Here is a 17,847-nt window from a genome sequence, read left to right on the forward strand (position 1 = left end):
TTTTTTTATTGTGCAAAGCAAGTCTTTTCATAGAGGCATAATTAAGGGAGTTGGTGCGGCTTTTATGGCACATGTTAGAGCAAGAATTAGCCAATTACCATTTCTGTATGAGGGGTGAAATGACCAGTGCTGTGCCTGGCACTTCCTTTATGTGTCCCAGTTAATGGTTTTTAAACACCCCCTCAAAATAAAAAGAAATTTAGCATTCTAGGTGCAAAGAATGTGATGCAGAGCAATTTAGTGAGGCATAATAGCTGTCCTTAAATAAGATTAAAAAAACAACAACAACAACAACAAACTGATTTTTTTTCTTCTCTTATGCCAAAATGTGTTGGTCGGTGTTACAAATGTGGTAATTCACCAATCTCAAATTCTGCGAAGCAAATATGAAGATTAGGGGGGTTTTATTTCTGCATTGACACACGTACTTTATTTCTGTCATTGTCCCTTACTTGAGCTGAAAGGATGTATGTTGGCTCAGCATGCCATCTAGATTAAATGACTGACCATTGTGAAATCTACGAACTTCGACTTTGGATCGTGAAAATAAACAAATAAATAAACAGTAATTCAAATAATGTCTGTCTCTCTCTCTGTCTTAACTGTTCAAACACTGCCCCTACTTTAAAATGAGAAATTGCTGCCCGAGATATTCTTCGACGTCCACTGGACATTTCAGCCACTGTCACACAGAATGCGGCTGGGTGGAATTATGGCGCCCCCGTGTGTTCAAGATTATACCATCATTTTACCAAATCCTTATCTACCGTTTGAAGGGGGGAAAAAAGGAAACCTTTCTCCCATATCTAAGTCTTATCTCGAAAAACTCCTTAGGGTAAAAGTAAAATAAAGTTTCCCCAAATTCTGAGCATCAGCCTAAAAAAAGTAAAACTGTATTTCAGTGTTCAGGTGATGTGACGATTTATACAAAGTACACGTGCAACACTGAACGAGCCGAGGAATCTGCTATTCACACCACCATTAACTGTAGTTAGGTTAAAGCTAAAACATATAAAAAGGAAAGCTGTTGCTCTGAGATGATTTGAATTCATCTGAGTCAGGATTAGTCTCTGAGTCATTTGGCTTTTGAGAAATTCCCCCTATCATAAGTCTGTCTCAACCGGGGAATCAAAACTTGTGTTGTCTGTTGCCAAAGACAAAGCATTGTGGCGTTGCCGCACATGTGCTCCATTATTAAAAAAGATCTTTTCTGTCCCAGGTGGGACCAGAGGGTGTCATCACTTCATCGGGATTTAAATGTGCTGACCTGCCTGTGGTATCTCAGCCAAGGCTTCCTTCCCTTGATATCAGACTCTCCCTTCAGAGTGCAGAAATCCAACGAGAAATGTGTTTATCAACACTTCTGCTCCACCATCAAACAGTTCCTTACATGAAAAGAGGAAATAAAACACCCGCTCCAATAAACTTTGCCTAATACGAGCAATAGGTCAGCGTCTTGATCATTACTTCCCACCAGTTTTATCACTTCCCCTTAGTTTCTCTCAAAGCTGAGAGGAAGAAAGATCCTGCGAACAGGGCAGCTCCTTGAGAAAAGTGTTAGTCAGCCATTCCCCCGCACATGTGATCTGTTTGTCTCTTAATGAGTGATTTAAAACTTATCCAGATACATTTTGACAGACAGACAGACAGCTAGGTAGGCAGACAGACAGACAGACAGCTAGATAAACAGGTAGACACAGACAGACAGACAGACAGGCAGACAGACAGCCAGCCAGCCAGCCAGCTAGATAAACAGATAGATACACTGCTCAAAAAAATAAAGGGAACACATAAGCAATGCAATGTAGCTCCAAGTCAATCACACTTTTGAGATATCAACCTGTCCAGTTAGGAAGCAACACTGATTTGTGAATCAATTTCACCTGTTGGTAAATTGTCTAATTTCCACCTGGTGGAAATTAGACAATTTGCAAGACAACCCCTATAAAAGGAATGGATTTGCAGGTGGTGGCCACAGACCATTTGCCTGTCCTCATCTTTTCTGGCCGATCTTTGGTTAGTTTTTCATTTTGCTAGTGCCCTCACCACTAGAGGTGGCATGAGGCGGTATCTGCAACCTACAGAAGTTGCTCAGGTAGTGCAGCTCATCCAAGATGCCACATCAATGCGTGCTGTGGCAAGAAGATTTGATGCGTCTCCCAGCACAGTGTCCAGAGCATGGAGGAGGTACCAGGAGACAGGCCAGTACACCAGGAGACGTGGAGGGGGCCACAGGAGGACAACAACCCCGCAGCAGGACCGCTATCTGGTCCTTTGTGCAAGGAGGAACAGGAGGAGCACTGCCGGAGCCCTACAAAACGACCTTCAACAGGCCACTAATGTGCAGGTTTCTGCTCAAACAGTGAGAAACAGAATGCATGAGGATGGTATGAGGGCCCGACGTCCACAATTGGGGCCTGTGCTCACAGCCCAACACCGTGCAGCCCGATTGACCTTTGCCAGAGAACATCTTGGTTGGCAGATTCGCCATTGGCGCCCTGTGCTCTTCACAGATGAGAGCAGGTTCACACTGAACACATGTGACAGACGTGAAAGAGTCTGGAGACGCTGTGGAGAACGTTCTGCTGCCTGCAACATCCTCCAGCATGACCGGTTTGGCGGTGGGTCAGTGATGGTCTGGGGAGGCATATCCTTGGAGGGCCGCACAGACCTCTACGTGCTAGCCAGAGGTACCATGACTGCCATTAGGTACCGGGATGAGATCCTCAGACCCATTGTCCGACCATATGCTGGTGCAGTGGGCCCTGGGTTCCTGCTCATGCATGACAATGCTCGTCCTCATGTGGCCAGAGTGTGTCAGCAGTTCCTGTATGTCGAGGGCATTGATGCTATGGACTGGCCTGCACGTTCCCCAGACCTGAATCCAATCGAGCACCTCTGGGACATCATGTCTCGTACCATCCGCCAACGCAATGTCGCACCACAGACTGTCCAGGAGTTGACCGATGCCCTGATCCAGGTCTGGGAGGAGATCCCTCAGGAGACCATCCGTCGTCTCATCAGGAGCATGCCCAGATGTTGTAGGGAGTGCATACAGGCACGTGGAGGCCACACACACTACTGAGCCTCATTTTGAATCGTCTTGAAGAATTTCCACAGAAGTTGGATCAGCCTATGTTCTCATTTTCCACTTTGATTTTGAGTATGATTCTGAATCCAGACCTTAATGGGCTAATGATTTTGATTTCCATTGATCATTCTTAGGTTATTTTGCTCTAAACACATTCCTCTGTCTAATAAATAAAGATTTTCAGCTGAAATATTTCATTCATCGAGGTCTATATTGTTTTTTTAGGTGTTCCCTTTATTTTTTTGAGCAGTGTAGATAGATAGATAGATAGATAGATAGATAGATAGACAGACAGACAGACAGACAGACAGACAGACAGACAGACAGAGAAAGCAAATCAGCTAAAGACAAGAAGGAACTCACACAGTGTAAACATTGTGCAAACACATCACTTAGAACAACAACAACGAAAAGGTGGTTTTCTGATGATTAACAACAACTGTCCATGAAGGAGTGGTCCCTGCTGGCACAGGAAGAGGAGTGGATGCTCCACCCAGTTCAAATGAATAAAGACAGCTGGAACATACACAGTTAAGTGTCAAGCCATGTTTTCTCTCATTGTAACTCTTGTTTTAGCACAGCCCACTCATTTGGTTGTTGGTTGTGGAAAGTGTGCCTCTCTAAAGTGCTGCTGGTGAATTATCCAAATGTGGCAGAAGGGGAGGTTATTAATCTAAACCACCTGGCCTGTTGTCAGACCAAGCCTTTCACCGGTTACAGTCCCAATACCCTTTATGGGATATGTGCTGTGGCATTTATTACAAATTGATACTGCAGATGGTCAGCTTTGGGTAAATAATTTGCCATTTCAACTGTTTGCTTTTCCTACAGCTTTTTTTTTATCATGTTATCAGGAGGAGGAGGAATCCGGAGGAGCAATTCATTGTCATTTCTTAGACGTACTTGCATACACAAAGAAACAAAAATTCGTTTCCCCCAGCTCACAGCAGTGTAACATAAAAAACACAAATCCAAAATTTCCCAAAAACGGCACCACCAAAAGCATAAAACAGAGAGAAGAAAGCAAAAAAAAAAAAAAATTTTAAGATATATATAACGTTAAAGTTTAAACATGAGACAAAAGATGTTGCGTTATATTTGAATTTCTAAGGAAACCAACACAGCGTCACCTTTTTATATTGCAATGGTGCCAAACATGAAACCTGTCACATGAAACCTGTCATTGGTAGGGTCCTTTACAGGATTAAAAAGACTGCATTAACATGTTACTTTTAGACAAGTAATTTCTGCATGATATGACAAGCATGCTTCAACATCACTTCTGTTTTTTTAAGACAATTACTCAGACTTGAGCATTAACGTTTTGCCATGGAATGCATAAAAAAGCAACATAAAAAAAGCTAACCACATAAGTACAAACATTTAAAGAAGCACCATGACATATTACCCAGAGTCTCTGAGATGTGGCCTCAGCAGACTGCTTGTGCTGAAAAGCAAGCTAGTAATAATCAGAATACAGAATATACATCTCACTCACCAGAACATGTCAGCAAGCCCACTTTCCTCTTCATGAGGTGTAAGACTGACTTTGCTCATCTGACAGTGACAATCAAGTGACAGACATTTGACAGTAATAATCATAGAGGGAAGACAGGGCTACCAATCTATTTTCATGCTGGGATAAACACAAAAACACGTGAAGCACAACAATACGAGCGTGGGAAGATGGTGGAGTCACCAATTTTCTAAATGCTTACATCACATGCACATAAGCGTGCAAGCGTGCATGTTTTGTAAACATATCTTTCTACTGTTTTGCAAGAAATGCATTGCTGGAAAATGTGTGGAATGTAGGCCCCACTCTTGCTTGAATTAAATTCCACTGTATATTCCTATACAGGTGACAGCGCGCCAGTCTCTGGTGTTGCTATACTGCATTTCATCCACCAGATGTCAGGCTCTGAACAGTTTTTACCCTCTGCTCTTGAGAAAATTGTCTAGGTAAGCTACGACTGAGAAGTTTTTTTTATTGTTGTTATTATTTGGAGTAATTGCGTTATTTTGTGGTAATTTCCTGTAGTGTGCAATATGTGGAGCTGGCCAAAGGAGCATACAATGTGGGGCTGTGTACGATGCAACAGCTACAACGTGAGGACAGAGTTTTGTCTTTCGTATTTTAGTGCAAGATGTTCCTTACTTACCTTGCGAGATGTCTGTGAATGTTCTCATTCATCCAGGTCATGGTTATCCAAAGGAGTTGAATCAAGTGCAACTGGACCTGGTATATATCCGTGAAGACGTTTCGCCTCATCCAAGAGGCTTCCTCGGTTCGTGCCTTTCTGACTAGACCGAGCTAGTCTGACTGGCTGCTGATGAGACTCAGAATCTATCCTCTTTGGAGTCGTTGTCAGAGCTCATCACCAGCCAGTCAGACTAGCTTGGTCTAGTCAGAAAGGCACGAACTGAGGAAGCCTCTTGGATGAGAGGCGAAACGTCTTCACGGATATATACCAAGTCCAGTTGCACTTGATTCAACTCCTTTGGATTACCTCGCGAGGTAGCTGGATTCGTGAGATTACGAGATCTCGCGCGAATCTGCCATCTGGCGCGTCAGGTTATCAAGTACCAACGTGCCCAAAACATTTTCAGCCAGCAAAGGTACATTTCCCTCCTTAATATTTCTTAAACATTCTCTCTTGCTGGAGCAACTGCATCAACATTTCACCCCCAACTACAACACCTAAGACTGGGAAGAAAAACGGGTCTATACTTAAGAATGGCATGCATGAAAGTAGAGTCGTCTCGATGCGTCATGTTTTGAGCTTTCGAGTTCTGAGTTCTTAAATGTCCCACATATGTTAATGAAGGAAAGAGCCCCCTTTGAGTGGCTCACCCATGGTTGTTAGACGGAGTGGCTGAAACAGAAATACTACACAAGGAAATCGGACCGGCAGTGCCCTACTTCAGTGCCAAGCGCTTAAACGTATTTGCGTCGGAAAGGTGAATATTGCAGCCGATTTTCCGCATTTCCACCGCGTACATGGCGCCTACAGAAGTATGTTATTAAAAACAGGGACACTTCATCATAACAACCCCCTCCCTCCCCCAAACTGGTTTTTCGTGCCAGTTATGCACGTCACACTACAATTAGTTTTTTTAACTCAAGTTTCCACCATTCTCCATTGTTCTTTTCCTGACTCAGAACCATTCAAAATCTTTAACAGACAAATGCAGGCGAATAAAAATAAAGATAGCGGACTGAATAAAGACAGGCTCATTAGGGTGTCTCCTAGCATCTGTCCTCACGGTGCGTTGTCTATGCTGCTGTACAACGTAGGCCTGCTCGATGGGATCAAATGTGTTGTTTTCAATTACCTTGAATCGTTTCTTAGCTTCAAGTTTGTAAACTTTAGATTCAAACCATAGCGTTTGGTTGTTGTTGTTGTTGTCGTTGTTGTTGATGATGATTTGTTGTTGTTGTTGATGATGATTTGTTGTAGTTGTTGAGTTGTTGATGATGGTGATGATTTGTTGTTGTTGATGGTGGTGGTGATGATTTGTTGTTGTTGATAATTTGTTGTAGTTGTTGTTGAGTTGTTGATGATGGTGATTATTCGTTGTTGTTGTTGTTGTTGTTGTTGTTGTTGTTGTGGCGAAGACAGCCTAAAAAAATCCCACTGATGGTTTTACTTAAGAAAACCAAAAGCGTCATGTGTCGCTAGGGGGCATCATACTTGCTTTTCACTAACAAGTACAAGTTGGGCTTTTTTTATCAATCAAAAAACGTTCACGTGAACGAGCTTTTTGGGGGGAGTTCCTACAGAGTCGGCTTTTGCTGGGTTCCTCCTTTTGTTGTAAAGTGAAACCAATGAGCCCTGCGGTTTACGATCACGACATGATGGCGGCGTTGCTCAGCCAATCACGTGCAACGGCTTTTTTTTCAGCCTTTCTATAAATACAATGAGGCTGCCGCGCGGAGACAGGAATGAACAACAAGAGGAACGTGACGCGACGTAACGCAGAGGCTGTCACGGCTACTTCTTCACTCTCCTCTCTTGACGTAAGGTAGGTCTGTCTGCACCAGTCCCCACACGGGGTTTAGCGCTACCGCCGGTGTTTGGCGAAATTAACGTTATGCATCTGCTCTGTTGCACGCAGAGCTCGAAGTGACAGGCTAACATGTGAACGAGACGAACGGTTACGGCGCGTGCCTCTTGGCCACACGGCCGCAACGTCGCCGGTTCGATTACAGCCGGCGACCTTTGTTGCACGTCATACCCGTCTCTATCCCGCTTATTTCCCGCTTACCTCTCCACTGCCACTGTCTTAAATGTGAAAAATAATCTAAGAACAACAACAACAACAATATGTGAATAAGAGAAGTACTGGCACTTATGTTCCCACTTCCAGTAGTGGTTGCATGATGTGGAAATGTTGGTTTGTTTTGCCTGGTCTGCTCAGAGTCAGTGTCGTGCATCACCAACATATCATCTTATTGATGTTTTGTGTTATGTCCAGTGTCTTCACCATTAAGTCGTCGCTGATTTTTCTTTTAATTGCCTCGGCATCACCATCAAAGTCTTATCTGTGAATACACAGGATGCTGTTCAGGATGTTGTCCAAAAGTAGTTGTCTGAATCCTGTTTCTAATGGATCTTCAGTTACATGGCTGATTGTAATGTAAAGTTACTTCCCTTCTCTGAACTCTGCTGTTTTGTGCTGCTGCAAGTCGCTGAGTTGATGAGAATGATCAGGCTTATTTTTATTTGACCCCTTTTTAGATTTTTTAAATCAAAATGGCCACATCAGCAAGTTCGCACCTATGTAAAGTTGTAAAGCAGCAGTACATGGAGCTCCCTCAGGGAGGTAAGGTCCAAGCCATGTACATTTGGATTGATGGATCTGGAGAGGGATTGCGCTGCAAGACCAGAACTTTGGATTTTGAACCCAAGAACATCGAGGGTGAGAATTCGGCACGGCATTTACTTATTATTATTATTATAATGGCATGCATTATAAAATGTTGTAAACATGTTTATGTACAATATGCTATCATTAACTTCCAGGTACTTGAGTCCTAAAATGCAGTTTTTGTCTTTCAGATCTTCCTGAGTGGAATTTTGATGGCTCCAGCACCTACCAGTCAGAGGGCTCCAACAGTGACATGTACCTGATACCAGCAGCTATGTTTAGGGACCCATTCAGGAGAGACCCTAACAAGCTGGTTCTGTGTGAAGTGCTCAAATACAACCGCAAGCCATCCGGTGAGCATTTCCAAAGGGTGAAACAATACTTAAGATAAGCTGTATTGCTATTATCAGTTTTTTTAAACTAATTTATGCGATTTTTCAAACAGAATCCAATCTGCGTCACACCTGTAAGCAGATCATGAGCATGGTGGAAAATCACCACCCTTGGTTCGGTATGGAACAGGAGTATACTCTGCTGGGCACAGATGGACATCCTTTTGGCTGGCCTTCCAATGGCTTCCCTGGTCCTCAAGGTGAGTTTGAGCTTTGTCTTCTTGACGTGCACAACTTGCCTAAAAGTCATGATGGAGTCTTCACATTTTCTGTCATTCTGTCCGAGCAGGGCCCTATTATTGTGGAGTGGGAGCAGATAAGGCCTATGGACGGGACATAGTGGAGGCCCACTATAGAGCTTGCATGTATGCTGGGGTACAGATCTGTGGAACCAATGCTGAAGTTATGCCTGCTCAGGTATTCTGCTTGTGCCTTTGGTGATGGTGTACTTATTGTTTAGATCTTAAGATGCTTTTGTGCTTTATTCTTACATCTCACCTGGATAGTGCTTCTTTTGTCTTTTCAGTGGGAGTTCCAGGTTGGGCCTTGTGAAGGTATCAACATGGGAGACCACCTGTGGGTTGCTCGTTTCATCCTTCACCGAGTCTGTGAGGACTTTGGTATTGTGGCCACCTTCGACCCTAAGCCTATCCCTGGTAACTGGAATGGTGCTGGCTGCCATACTAACTTCAGCACAAAGGAGATGCGAGAAGAGGGTGGACTAAAGTAAGGATGTGTTCAGCCATGCAATGTGTCACACCATTATATATTTCTATTTCGATGTATTTAAGTGTTTGCATAACTCCGTGACTCTTATCATTTGTCTTCAGAGCCATTGAGGAGTCAATTGAAAGACTGGGGAAGAGGCACAGCTACCATATTCGGGCCTATGATCCTAAAGGGGGTCTTGACAATGCCAGGCGCCTGACCGGTCACCATGAAACCTCAAACATCCACGAGTTCTCAGCTGGGGTAGCCAATCGCGGTGCTAGCATCCGCATCCCTCGCTCCGTGGGCTACGACAAGAAGGGCTACTTTGAGGACCGCCGCCCATCCGCCAACTGTGACCCATATATTGTCACAGAGGCTCTGGTACGCACATGTTTACTAAAAGAAGACGGGGATGAACCCACAGATTACAGCAAATGAATGCCCCGAGACTGATTCTCACCTCTCCCTTTAAGATTACACCTGAAGATGAGGAAAAAAAAAGTTTAATTACCGGTACTGTAATTTGTCAGTCTAAAGTGAGATTTTATGGGTGTAGTCTTGTAGGTTGTTTTTTTTTTTTACAGTTGGTTCTATTCTGTGCTTTCTTACCTCTGACATGGACACTGCCTTTTGTTTTTTAAAAAGAACAGCAAATGTCATTATGATGGGGGAGATTCATATTGGATTTTCTCCATATTGTTTATCTACTTCATTATTTTTTATAGATTCATTCATGTAATATCATAGATAACGTGCGCTTACCTTGATACTGCCAGTAGTGCAACAGGGTTGTACTTTAGAGTTTTTAAAACTGGTCCAAAGAATTGTATGAATGTTTTGATTTTTTTTTTAATACTCTGCCCTTTTGTGGAAAAACGGCCGATATGTCTTGTCAACGATAAGTCATCCAAACACTATAAAAAAAAAAGATTTCAACACGATGCATGGGACTGTGATCACTTTTCAATAATTTGAGGAAAAGCTCAAATAAACATTTTAACATTTTTATATAACTGAATAACCTGAGTTTGTCTTGTTGAAAATATTGCTTAACTTTCCCCCTCTGAAATGAAAGTGTAAGTAACGTCTTGTTGTGCAAGTCCGTGACTTGGAACGATAATAAGATGGAAAACATCAACAAACATGAGAACTCAATTAACTGCCACGCTGAAGGGCAACTATTAGGAGGAGCAGAATACATGTTGGCTCTTTACAAGCATAACCGTAAAAACTATTATTCATCTGACATGGCTTGGGTGTTTTGTTTTGTTTTTGGGAGGGGGTGTTGATTCAGCCAGCTGGCAAAACAGGTCAGTATATTGCGAGAGCGTGCTTCCTGTCTGTGCCATTTGGAAAACTGAGACAGGAAAAGGAAGATATTCTGACACGTGAGAAAGACGTCTGTGCCATCAGCGGGTTGCAACAGGCTGCAGACAAACGCCTCCAGGGTTTCAAATAGGTCAGTGTAGATTTCGTACAGACACAAACATTGCCGGATGAATTTACAGGCGTCTGTGCTAACAAGGACATGTGACGCTACACACGGATGTGCTGAACTTATGCAAAAAAGAAAGAAAAACGACACGAGGGTCCGGAGGGGGCACTCATTGCCCTAAGCTCTTTCTATGAAAGCATTTCTTTCCAGGAACTGTGGAGACTTTGTACAGGAAATACAGTTTTGCAGGGCTAGCTCGCCATTGGGGGTTTTCCTCACCCACCACCACTCTCAGTGTGGGGTTGTCTGTACTATGAGAGATATTAAGAAGCCTTTTGCAGGTAACCTGGAAATTAATTATTGTCGGAGTTGACTTAAATGTAACCGTACTGTAGTCGAGGGGTCATGACATGAGGTCTGCTCGGCCCATAAATAACTAGGTAAACAAGACACAGCGTGGTGGCACCGAGTCCTCATGGTAAGACAGGTCTCAGGTTCAACCCCGAATATAGATATGTACAGTGTGTGTGTGTGTGTGTCTGTGGGGGGGGGGGGGGGGGCTTCTCAAAAACACAAAAACAAAAACAATATCAGCTTTCAAAGTGCATCCATAATCCTACATATGACCACGAAATGTTTCCTACCACAAGTTCAAGAGCTCAGCAAACACCATGTTTATGATTTTGTTTTGCTATCAAACTCCCCTTTTGTTAACATTCACAAACACAGCTCTGTTTTATTAATTAATAATTCTATATATACTCATTATCATACTTTGGACTGTATTATGAACTCATTCTATTACAATATTATTTCACGACCATGTCAACAGAACATCTGACACGGGTATGATTTAGATATTGATTATAGATTTCTTAATACATACCAAAATTCTTTGATTAAGCGATATCACATAGGGTCATTAATCCAAATGGGGTGGAAAGGAGGGATGGCAGTTTTATAAGGGGTTGGTTTTGATCAACTTGTGTAATGGGGGAGAAGGCATCCCCCGGTGTCCCCCGTTAAACTGACCCCTGGCTTTGTGTGCCGTTGAAGTGTGCTTCAGTCAAGCATTCAACTGATAATGAAATAAGGCCATCAACTCAACCAATGCCTTAAGTGTAGCGCTAGATGGGAGTTAAAAAGTTTATTGTTCATTTGGGGCAACAAAACAACAACTGGTTACATGTCTAAAGGTCAATATTCAACAGCTCAGCATATCAAACAGTCCCTCAACGTCTTTCCCACCCTGTGTAAGGAGCCTTTGAGCTGTCCTTCCTCGTCTGTCAGTTCCTCTCCCTGCAGACTGTGCTGCTGTGGCCTGGAACTCAAACCCCTACTTACAGGCCAAAACACACACACACACACACACACACACACACACACACACACACACACACACACACACAAGCATGCACACACACACATGCATGCACACACACACATTCTTGTACTTCTTTGTGAAGAGCCCTCATTGACTACAATCATGCCCCAGCTCTTAACCCTAACCTTAACCATCAGAAATACCTGCCTAACCTTAACTCCTAACCTTAATCTTGACCCAATCCTAACCGTAACCCCGAACCCAAGTCACAGAGATAAAACGGACCGGACCTCACTCCAAAATGTCCTCACTCTGCAAAAATGTCCTTACCTTCATGGTTAAGAACCGAAACTGCTCCTCGCAAATCTAGCCGAATAAGATCACACACACACACACACACACACACACACACACACACACACACACACAAGACCTTGCAAAGTTAGTTTTGTTGTTATTTGAGGATGTGTAAAGTTCACTACGGGACGTTTGAAGCACTTCCCAGATAAACTGGTAGTTTTACCTAACCTGACTACTGATGAAGTCTGCTCTTGAATATATACATATGCTAATCTCTTTCTAACCATATTCTAATTTACTTTATTTACACGATTGCTTTTAAAGTGTTTTATATTCTATTCTTGTTTGTTTTTTGTTTTTTTTCCCTTCCTGTTAACTTTAGTGGCAAGGATTAACTTGAGATCGCGCACAGGAAATATTATGTTATGTAAAATACGATTTAACTATGATAATTAAGACAATCCTGCAAAACACACAGTGACTATCATGTTGTGAAATGGTGCAAACATAGGCAGCGGGTTCCCAGTAAAGTTAATTACTGGAAAAATATCCCCCCGGTAATCATTTCTAATGCAAGGAGAACATGAGTTAATAAGCATTCATTTGCAAAGGTTTAAAATACATGGAAGCGTGCCAGCTCCAGGGTGGAACGACAGGAGCATCGGGCGACCAGAATATCGTGAAAAGGAAGACGAAATGGGCAAAGGAGGGAAAGCAATGAAGGAAAGCTATACCGAGTGGGAAAGGGTTTTTATGGCAGTCTAAACTCAAACAATGTGTGCGGTGTATGTAGAGCAGAGGGGGGAAGGGTGCCGTACATGCAGGCAGTTACATAACAACGGCCCATGCAAGACGATGCATCCTCCTGGCCAGAGGAGAACCGTGATCTGCGCATCAGCTCTGTGCTCTGCTCACTGTAAGGAGCTCTCCAACAAGCTCAGTTTCATACCAAGGTGGGTTTATTTCCATAGCACATGTCATACACAGTGCTTTCTCCACATAAGGCATAAGAAAGCACTAAATAAGAATGAGACAAATCAAGGAAATGTAGAAAAAAGAAATAAAACAGCATAATAAGAGTTGGCGGAGAACATACAAGTTTTTGGCCCGTTTGCAAAAATGGTCAGAGTTTGGACAAGTCCCCCCATCGTCTGGAAGTCCGCTCCAGCAATGTGCAGCGAAAATGCTGCCTCACCGTGTTGCGTTGTACCTCGGGGGCCAGTCAGCAGGCCATTCCCCGTGACCCGAGAGGTTGAGAAGGTTCATATGGTAAAACGCAAGTCATATGTGTGTTGGTCCTAAACCGTTTAGAGGTTTGAAGACGAACGGCAGAATTTTAATGTCTGCTCTGTGACAACGCCGGAAACCAGTGCGAAGAGACGGGGATCGGTGTGATGAGTTCAACTTTGTCGCGCAATTGCTTTGTATGGAAAAATACACAAGAAAGGCCTTTCCAAGATCAACTGTTCATGGAGAATGAGTTGGCGACCCATTTCCCCCATACATTGAAAAGTCACATGGTGGTTATATAAAAGACCGTGAAACAGAATGGCGTGTGAACTGTTATTTAATCAGGGAAATTACTCCGGCAGGAGGCTCCAGTCCTAATCACATATAGAAAGCCAGAAAATTGAAGTCTTACGGTCCCTGTAAAACACCAAAGCACCATTCTTGAGTAACTTACATCTCATCTAATCCCATGAAATGAAGGGAAAAGGGGGGAAATGTCTCCTATGATATGCGGTGGTGCAATCCTTCTAGCCATAACTATCACCAGTCTGTTGACAACACCCTGGCTTTGTTTGTGACCTATCCCCTCCCCCCACCGCGCTCTCATGGGGGTGTGTTTGGGAACATGGTGTGGAAAAAACCCAGTTGCACGCCAGCCCTGATAGCTGGAAACTTGAGCAGCTGTGAAAGCAAAAGACATGAAGTGAGAGATGGGCTGGGGATCAGCGGAGCGTACCAGGAAGGAGACCACACTCAGGGTCACCCCGTTGTGAACAACGTCACCAGCTCTAAAGGACATCGAAATTTGACGATGGTCCTGATGAAGCAAACACACGATGTGGGTTTCACGAGAAGAGGTTGAAATGTTTTGAATTGTCTCATATGTCGACCTCCGGCCTTCAGCCTGTCCATCTAATCTCATACCGATAGAGTAAATAGATCAGATGTGATGCAAGGCCTCTGCGGCTGGGTGACAGGACAGAGAAAGGTCCGCGGTTCAGTCGGGGCCACAGCCAAAAGAGATAGCAAGCGGCAGGGATATGATGTTCAGACAAGTAGACTCTTTATTCGTGTCGCGTGGAGAGTAAGTGGGCCATCACGTTGCACATGCGGTGCAGCTGACTGAGTGATAAGAAACATGAGCATGCAGGGGGGGGGGTCTGGGGACAAAACTGGCATAAAAATAAATATAAACTGGCAGAATGCAGGTAAATAATGCACACAAACTGAGTTTTAACCACATAGGTAAGGACGGAATGAACGTTTAGCCGCAAAATGCTCCCAAAAACATGACGTAATACTTCCATCAAAGACACGTGTGTTAGAGTCATTACTCTTGCTCGCACCCCTGGCCAAGGCAATGACAACAAGAACTGCAGTTTGTCTCTGGGATCTGCACTACGGGTGCCCCCTGCTCCCAGTGTGTGTGCGTGTGTGTGTGTGTGTGTGTGTGTGTGTGTGTGTGTGTGTGTGTGTGTGTGTGTGTGTGTGCGCGCACATATATAAGATGGGTTCAATGCAGAGACGAATTTCATTGTATGTACGTACAATGACAAATAAAACATTATTATGATACGATATTAAGGTGGAGCTTCATGAGTAATAACTCGTCATACTATGATTAGAAAGTTACGAATTTTGGTCGACTATGAGTAATACCCCCCCCCCCAAAAAAAGCACAACCAGCTCAGCTCTTCTGGTTTATTCTTTTCTACACACGTCTCTTATTTGTAAACGCTTTCCCCTACATTATAAAGTATTGTGCATGATTCTGACAGACATGTCAAATTTCTACGGTTTATGGCATCTCCCATTCGACAATCCTCGTGTCTGCACAAAGCTTTCTGCACACACCGAGACAAGTGTGTACATAATAGGTTATGGGTAGGGTGTTAAAGGTTGGTTAACAAATACAGGTCACCGGTCGTAGGCGATATGCGGTACTCCCTTTTTAGATGCGTTTGCATCCTCCATATCATCTGTAGGATGTTCGCTGCCCTGTGCCAGCATGAGAGGTTGTAAATAGGTCAAAAGCTCGCCTGGCAGACGGCTGACTGGACCAGCCAGTGCAACCCCTCCTCTGGAGGGTTTTCTCTTAGCCTGTTTTTCTGAATTTGCCGGTGTCAAGTTGCTTACACTCAATCGGGACAAAATGTTCTCATGCATTAAAGCTACTATTTTTTTTTAAAAAATTTTGGAGAAGGGGGGGAGTCTGTTTCTTGGGGCATACAGTGCTTTGAAAAACAGCAAGGACATACCCCCCCACCCCTCGCCCCCGCCCCCGCCCCAAGTCACTTACAAAAGCTGACTGTGCTGATGTTTCATCAGGTTTTCAGGAGTCATTTTATGACCGATTCACAAAACACAGCTCCACACCTTAATAACTAGTTTTGGAAAACTCCTACTTGTGGTTCTGTATCTGTAGACCATACCGGGACTTTGTGCGTTGACAGCCCAACACATCTGTGTGTGATCAGTTCAAATGAAAGGCCCCCCCCCGCCCCCAAAAAATGTTGTTGCTTGACTTGTTTACTTGCACCCCTTGTCTGGACTCCTGAAATCAAGTCTCCTCGGCTCCCTTAGGAAGAGCTCTTCTCTCCTACCCCCACCGTCAAAGCCCACCCTGCAATTTACAAGCCCCCACCTCTTGACCCTCAGCCACAGCAGAAGCTACACCTCCCCCGTCCTCGAACCACAATGATAGTGGAAATTTACAAAGGTCAGAGCAGCTAGGGTAGTCGAGGGGGAAAAATTAAATAAAACACACACACTCACACACAAAGCACCCAGTCATGACTGCATTACTTGTAAAAAAAAAAAGCAAAATTAAACTAAAAAAAAAAGCAAAAAAAAAGACCTTATAGCACAGTGGCACTTGTGAAATAAAGCGTGTGCTTACAATGGACAGGTCCTCACATGATTCGGTAGAGATTTTCCAGCACATTTGCTGCACTGAGGACATATCTATGTGGCCCTGGTTCACAGTTCATGAAATCTATGTTATTGCTCCACTTACCGAGCAATGTGGTGGAAAGAGAAAGCTCAACCCAAGTGCCGAGTACACAAAGCGTTCATGTCAGGCTCAAAGTATGAGGTCACCTGGCACTAGGATGTTGCTGGTTTTGTGTCTCCTCGTCTTTTCTCTGCAGCGCTGACTGACCAGGCCGAGTCACCCGCCACGTCTCCATAAAAGCAATAAAGTGAACTGATGATGAAGAAAATTGAAATTCCCCGCAATTTAGCCCAAGCCTTTCGAGGTACTTTCAAAACTTTTGCTTTTCCAACCCACAACTCTGTCATGTTATTACCATCAAATAGTTGTCAGATTTAACTGCCAATGTTAGAGCAAGATAACAAAGACAAACATGTATTAGGGCAAATTCAAACTTGTCCTCTAAAGGCGTCTAGCGTCAGGTATGATGAACAGACAGACAGCCCAACCCAAAATTAGTTCCTGTAGAAACTGCTAGCTGGGAACCAGCTGAAAATATTTGATGAAAATATCACTTGCAGGGGATTAGAGCGTAAAATATTGCAGAATGTTGAATGAAGAAAGTCAACGCAATTTTCTCAAGGTACAATAGGTAAGTTTATCTACTTAAACAATCCTGACAGGCCACCTATGTATTGAGCAGCTAATGCCTTTTGTAAACATTTCAAACCTGTCCTTATTGACTCTACACAATTTCTGTAAGCAAATGATCAAAACGTGTGACAACACTGTTCATTCCAGTAAACCTGCTTTTGAGTTGGGAGGTTACAATATCTAAGTGTGCATAAAAGATGGAGAATCTAAAATGATCCTCGGCATTTCGGAGGCGCCGATCCTCTCAAATTATCTCCAAAGTGCCTTTTGTGGGTCTTGTGCATCTTTCTGCAATGATAAATCTTGCACACAGGATTTGAAGTCCTTAAACTCCTCACTGAGTTGAGTTTAGTCAATGTGACTGATGTGTTGGCCAACATTTCTGTTGCCTGTCTGAGGTCTGCATCATTCCTCTGCAGCACTTGAGAGAAAATATTAACCATTTCCAGGACCTTGCCTTTTAATACTGTCATTAGGACAAATTCAAAGCTCTCCGTAGCCTTTTTGAGGCCAGTAGCCTCCAATCGCTCATCCGTCTTCCTGGACAGTAGAATGAGCTGCTTGCATTATATATCTACATATCCGAACCGCAATGACAAACTGCACCATACCTCCATGCTCACTGTGCATAGTCTCTTCAGTGTCAGACCAGGCGTAAAGGCTGGGAGGTGCATTTCCAGAAGCTCCAATCTTTTCATGGCACTCCGATAGCCAGCAGCAGGCTAGTAATGGTCAGTGGATGTATAACGCCGACTGATCTCGCCGCTGCTGGAGGGTTGCTGGTGTGCAGACTGTTGGCTGTACAGTGATGTTTTTGGTTGTTTTTATCTCTGCTCTTTCTGCTTTTCATTTTTCTATGCATTTTTTTGACCACCGCTTTCAGATTTTCACCTCCTTTCGCTATTC

The 17,847-nt window shown here is 43.6% G+C and overlaps 1 protein-coding gene across 1 annotated transcript; it reads left to right on the plus strand.

Annotated features, from left to right (window-relative positions):
- The first annotated feature begins 7,040 nt into the window (after positions 1–7,040).
- On the plus strand, positions 7,041–10,263 carry glulb (glutamate-ammonia ligase (glutamine synthase) b). The gene is made up of 7 exons (XM_056277417.1): positions 7,041–7,117; positions 7,834–8,014; positions 8,155–8,316; positions 8,409–8,555; positions 8,645–8,772; positions 8,882–9,081; positions 9,186–10,263. The coding sequence occupies exons 2-7, from the start codon at positions 7,849–7,851 to the stop codon at positions 9,502–9,504; spliced, it is 1,122 nt and encodes a 373-aa protein (XP_056133392.1). The 5' UTR covers positions 7,041–7,117; positions 7,834–7,848; the 3' UTR covers positions 9,505–10,263.
- The last annotated feature ends 7,584 nt before the right edge of the window (positions 10,264–17,847 follow it).

Source organism: Lampris incognitus, chromosome 3 (assembly GCF_029633865.1).
Source record: "Lampris incognitus isolate fLamInc1 chromosome 3, fLamInc1.hap2, whole genome shotgun sequence".
Taxonomy (NCBI): Eukaryota; Metazoa; Chordata; class Actinopteri; order Lampriformes; family Lampridae; genus Lampris; species Lampris incognitus.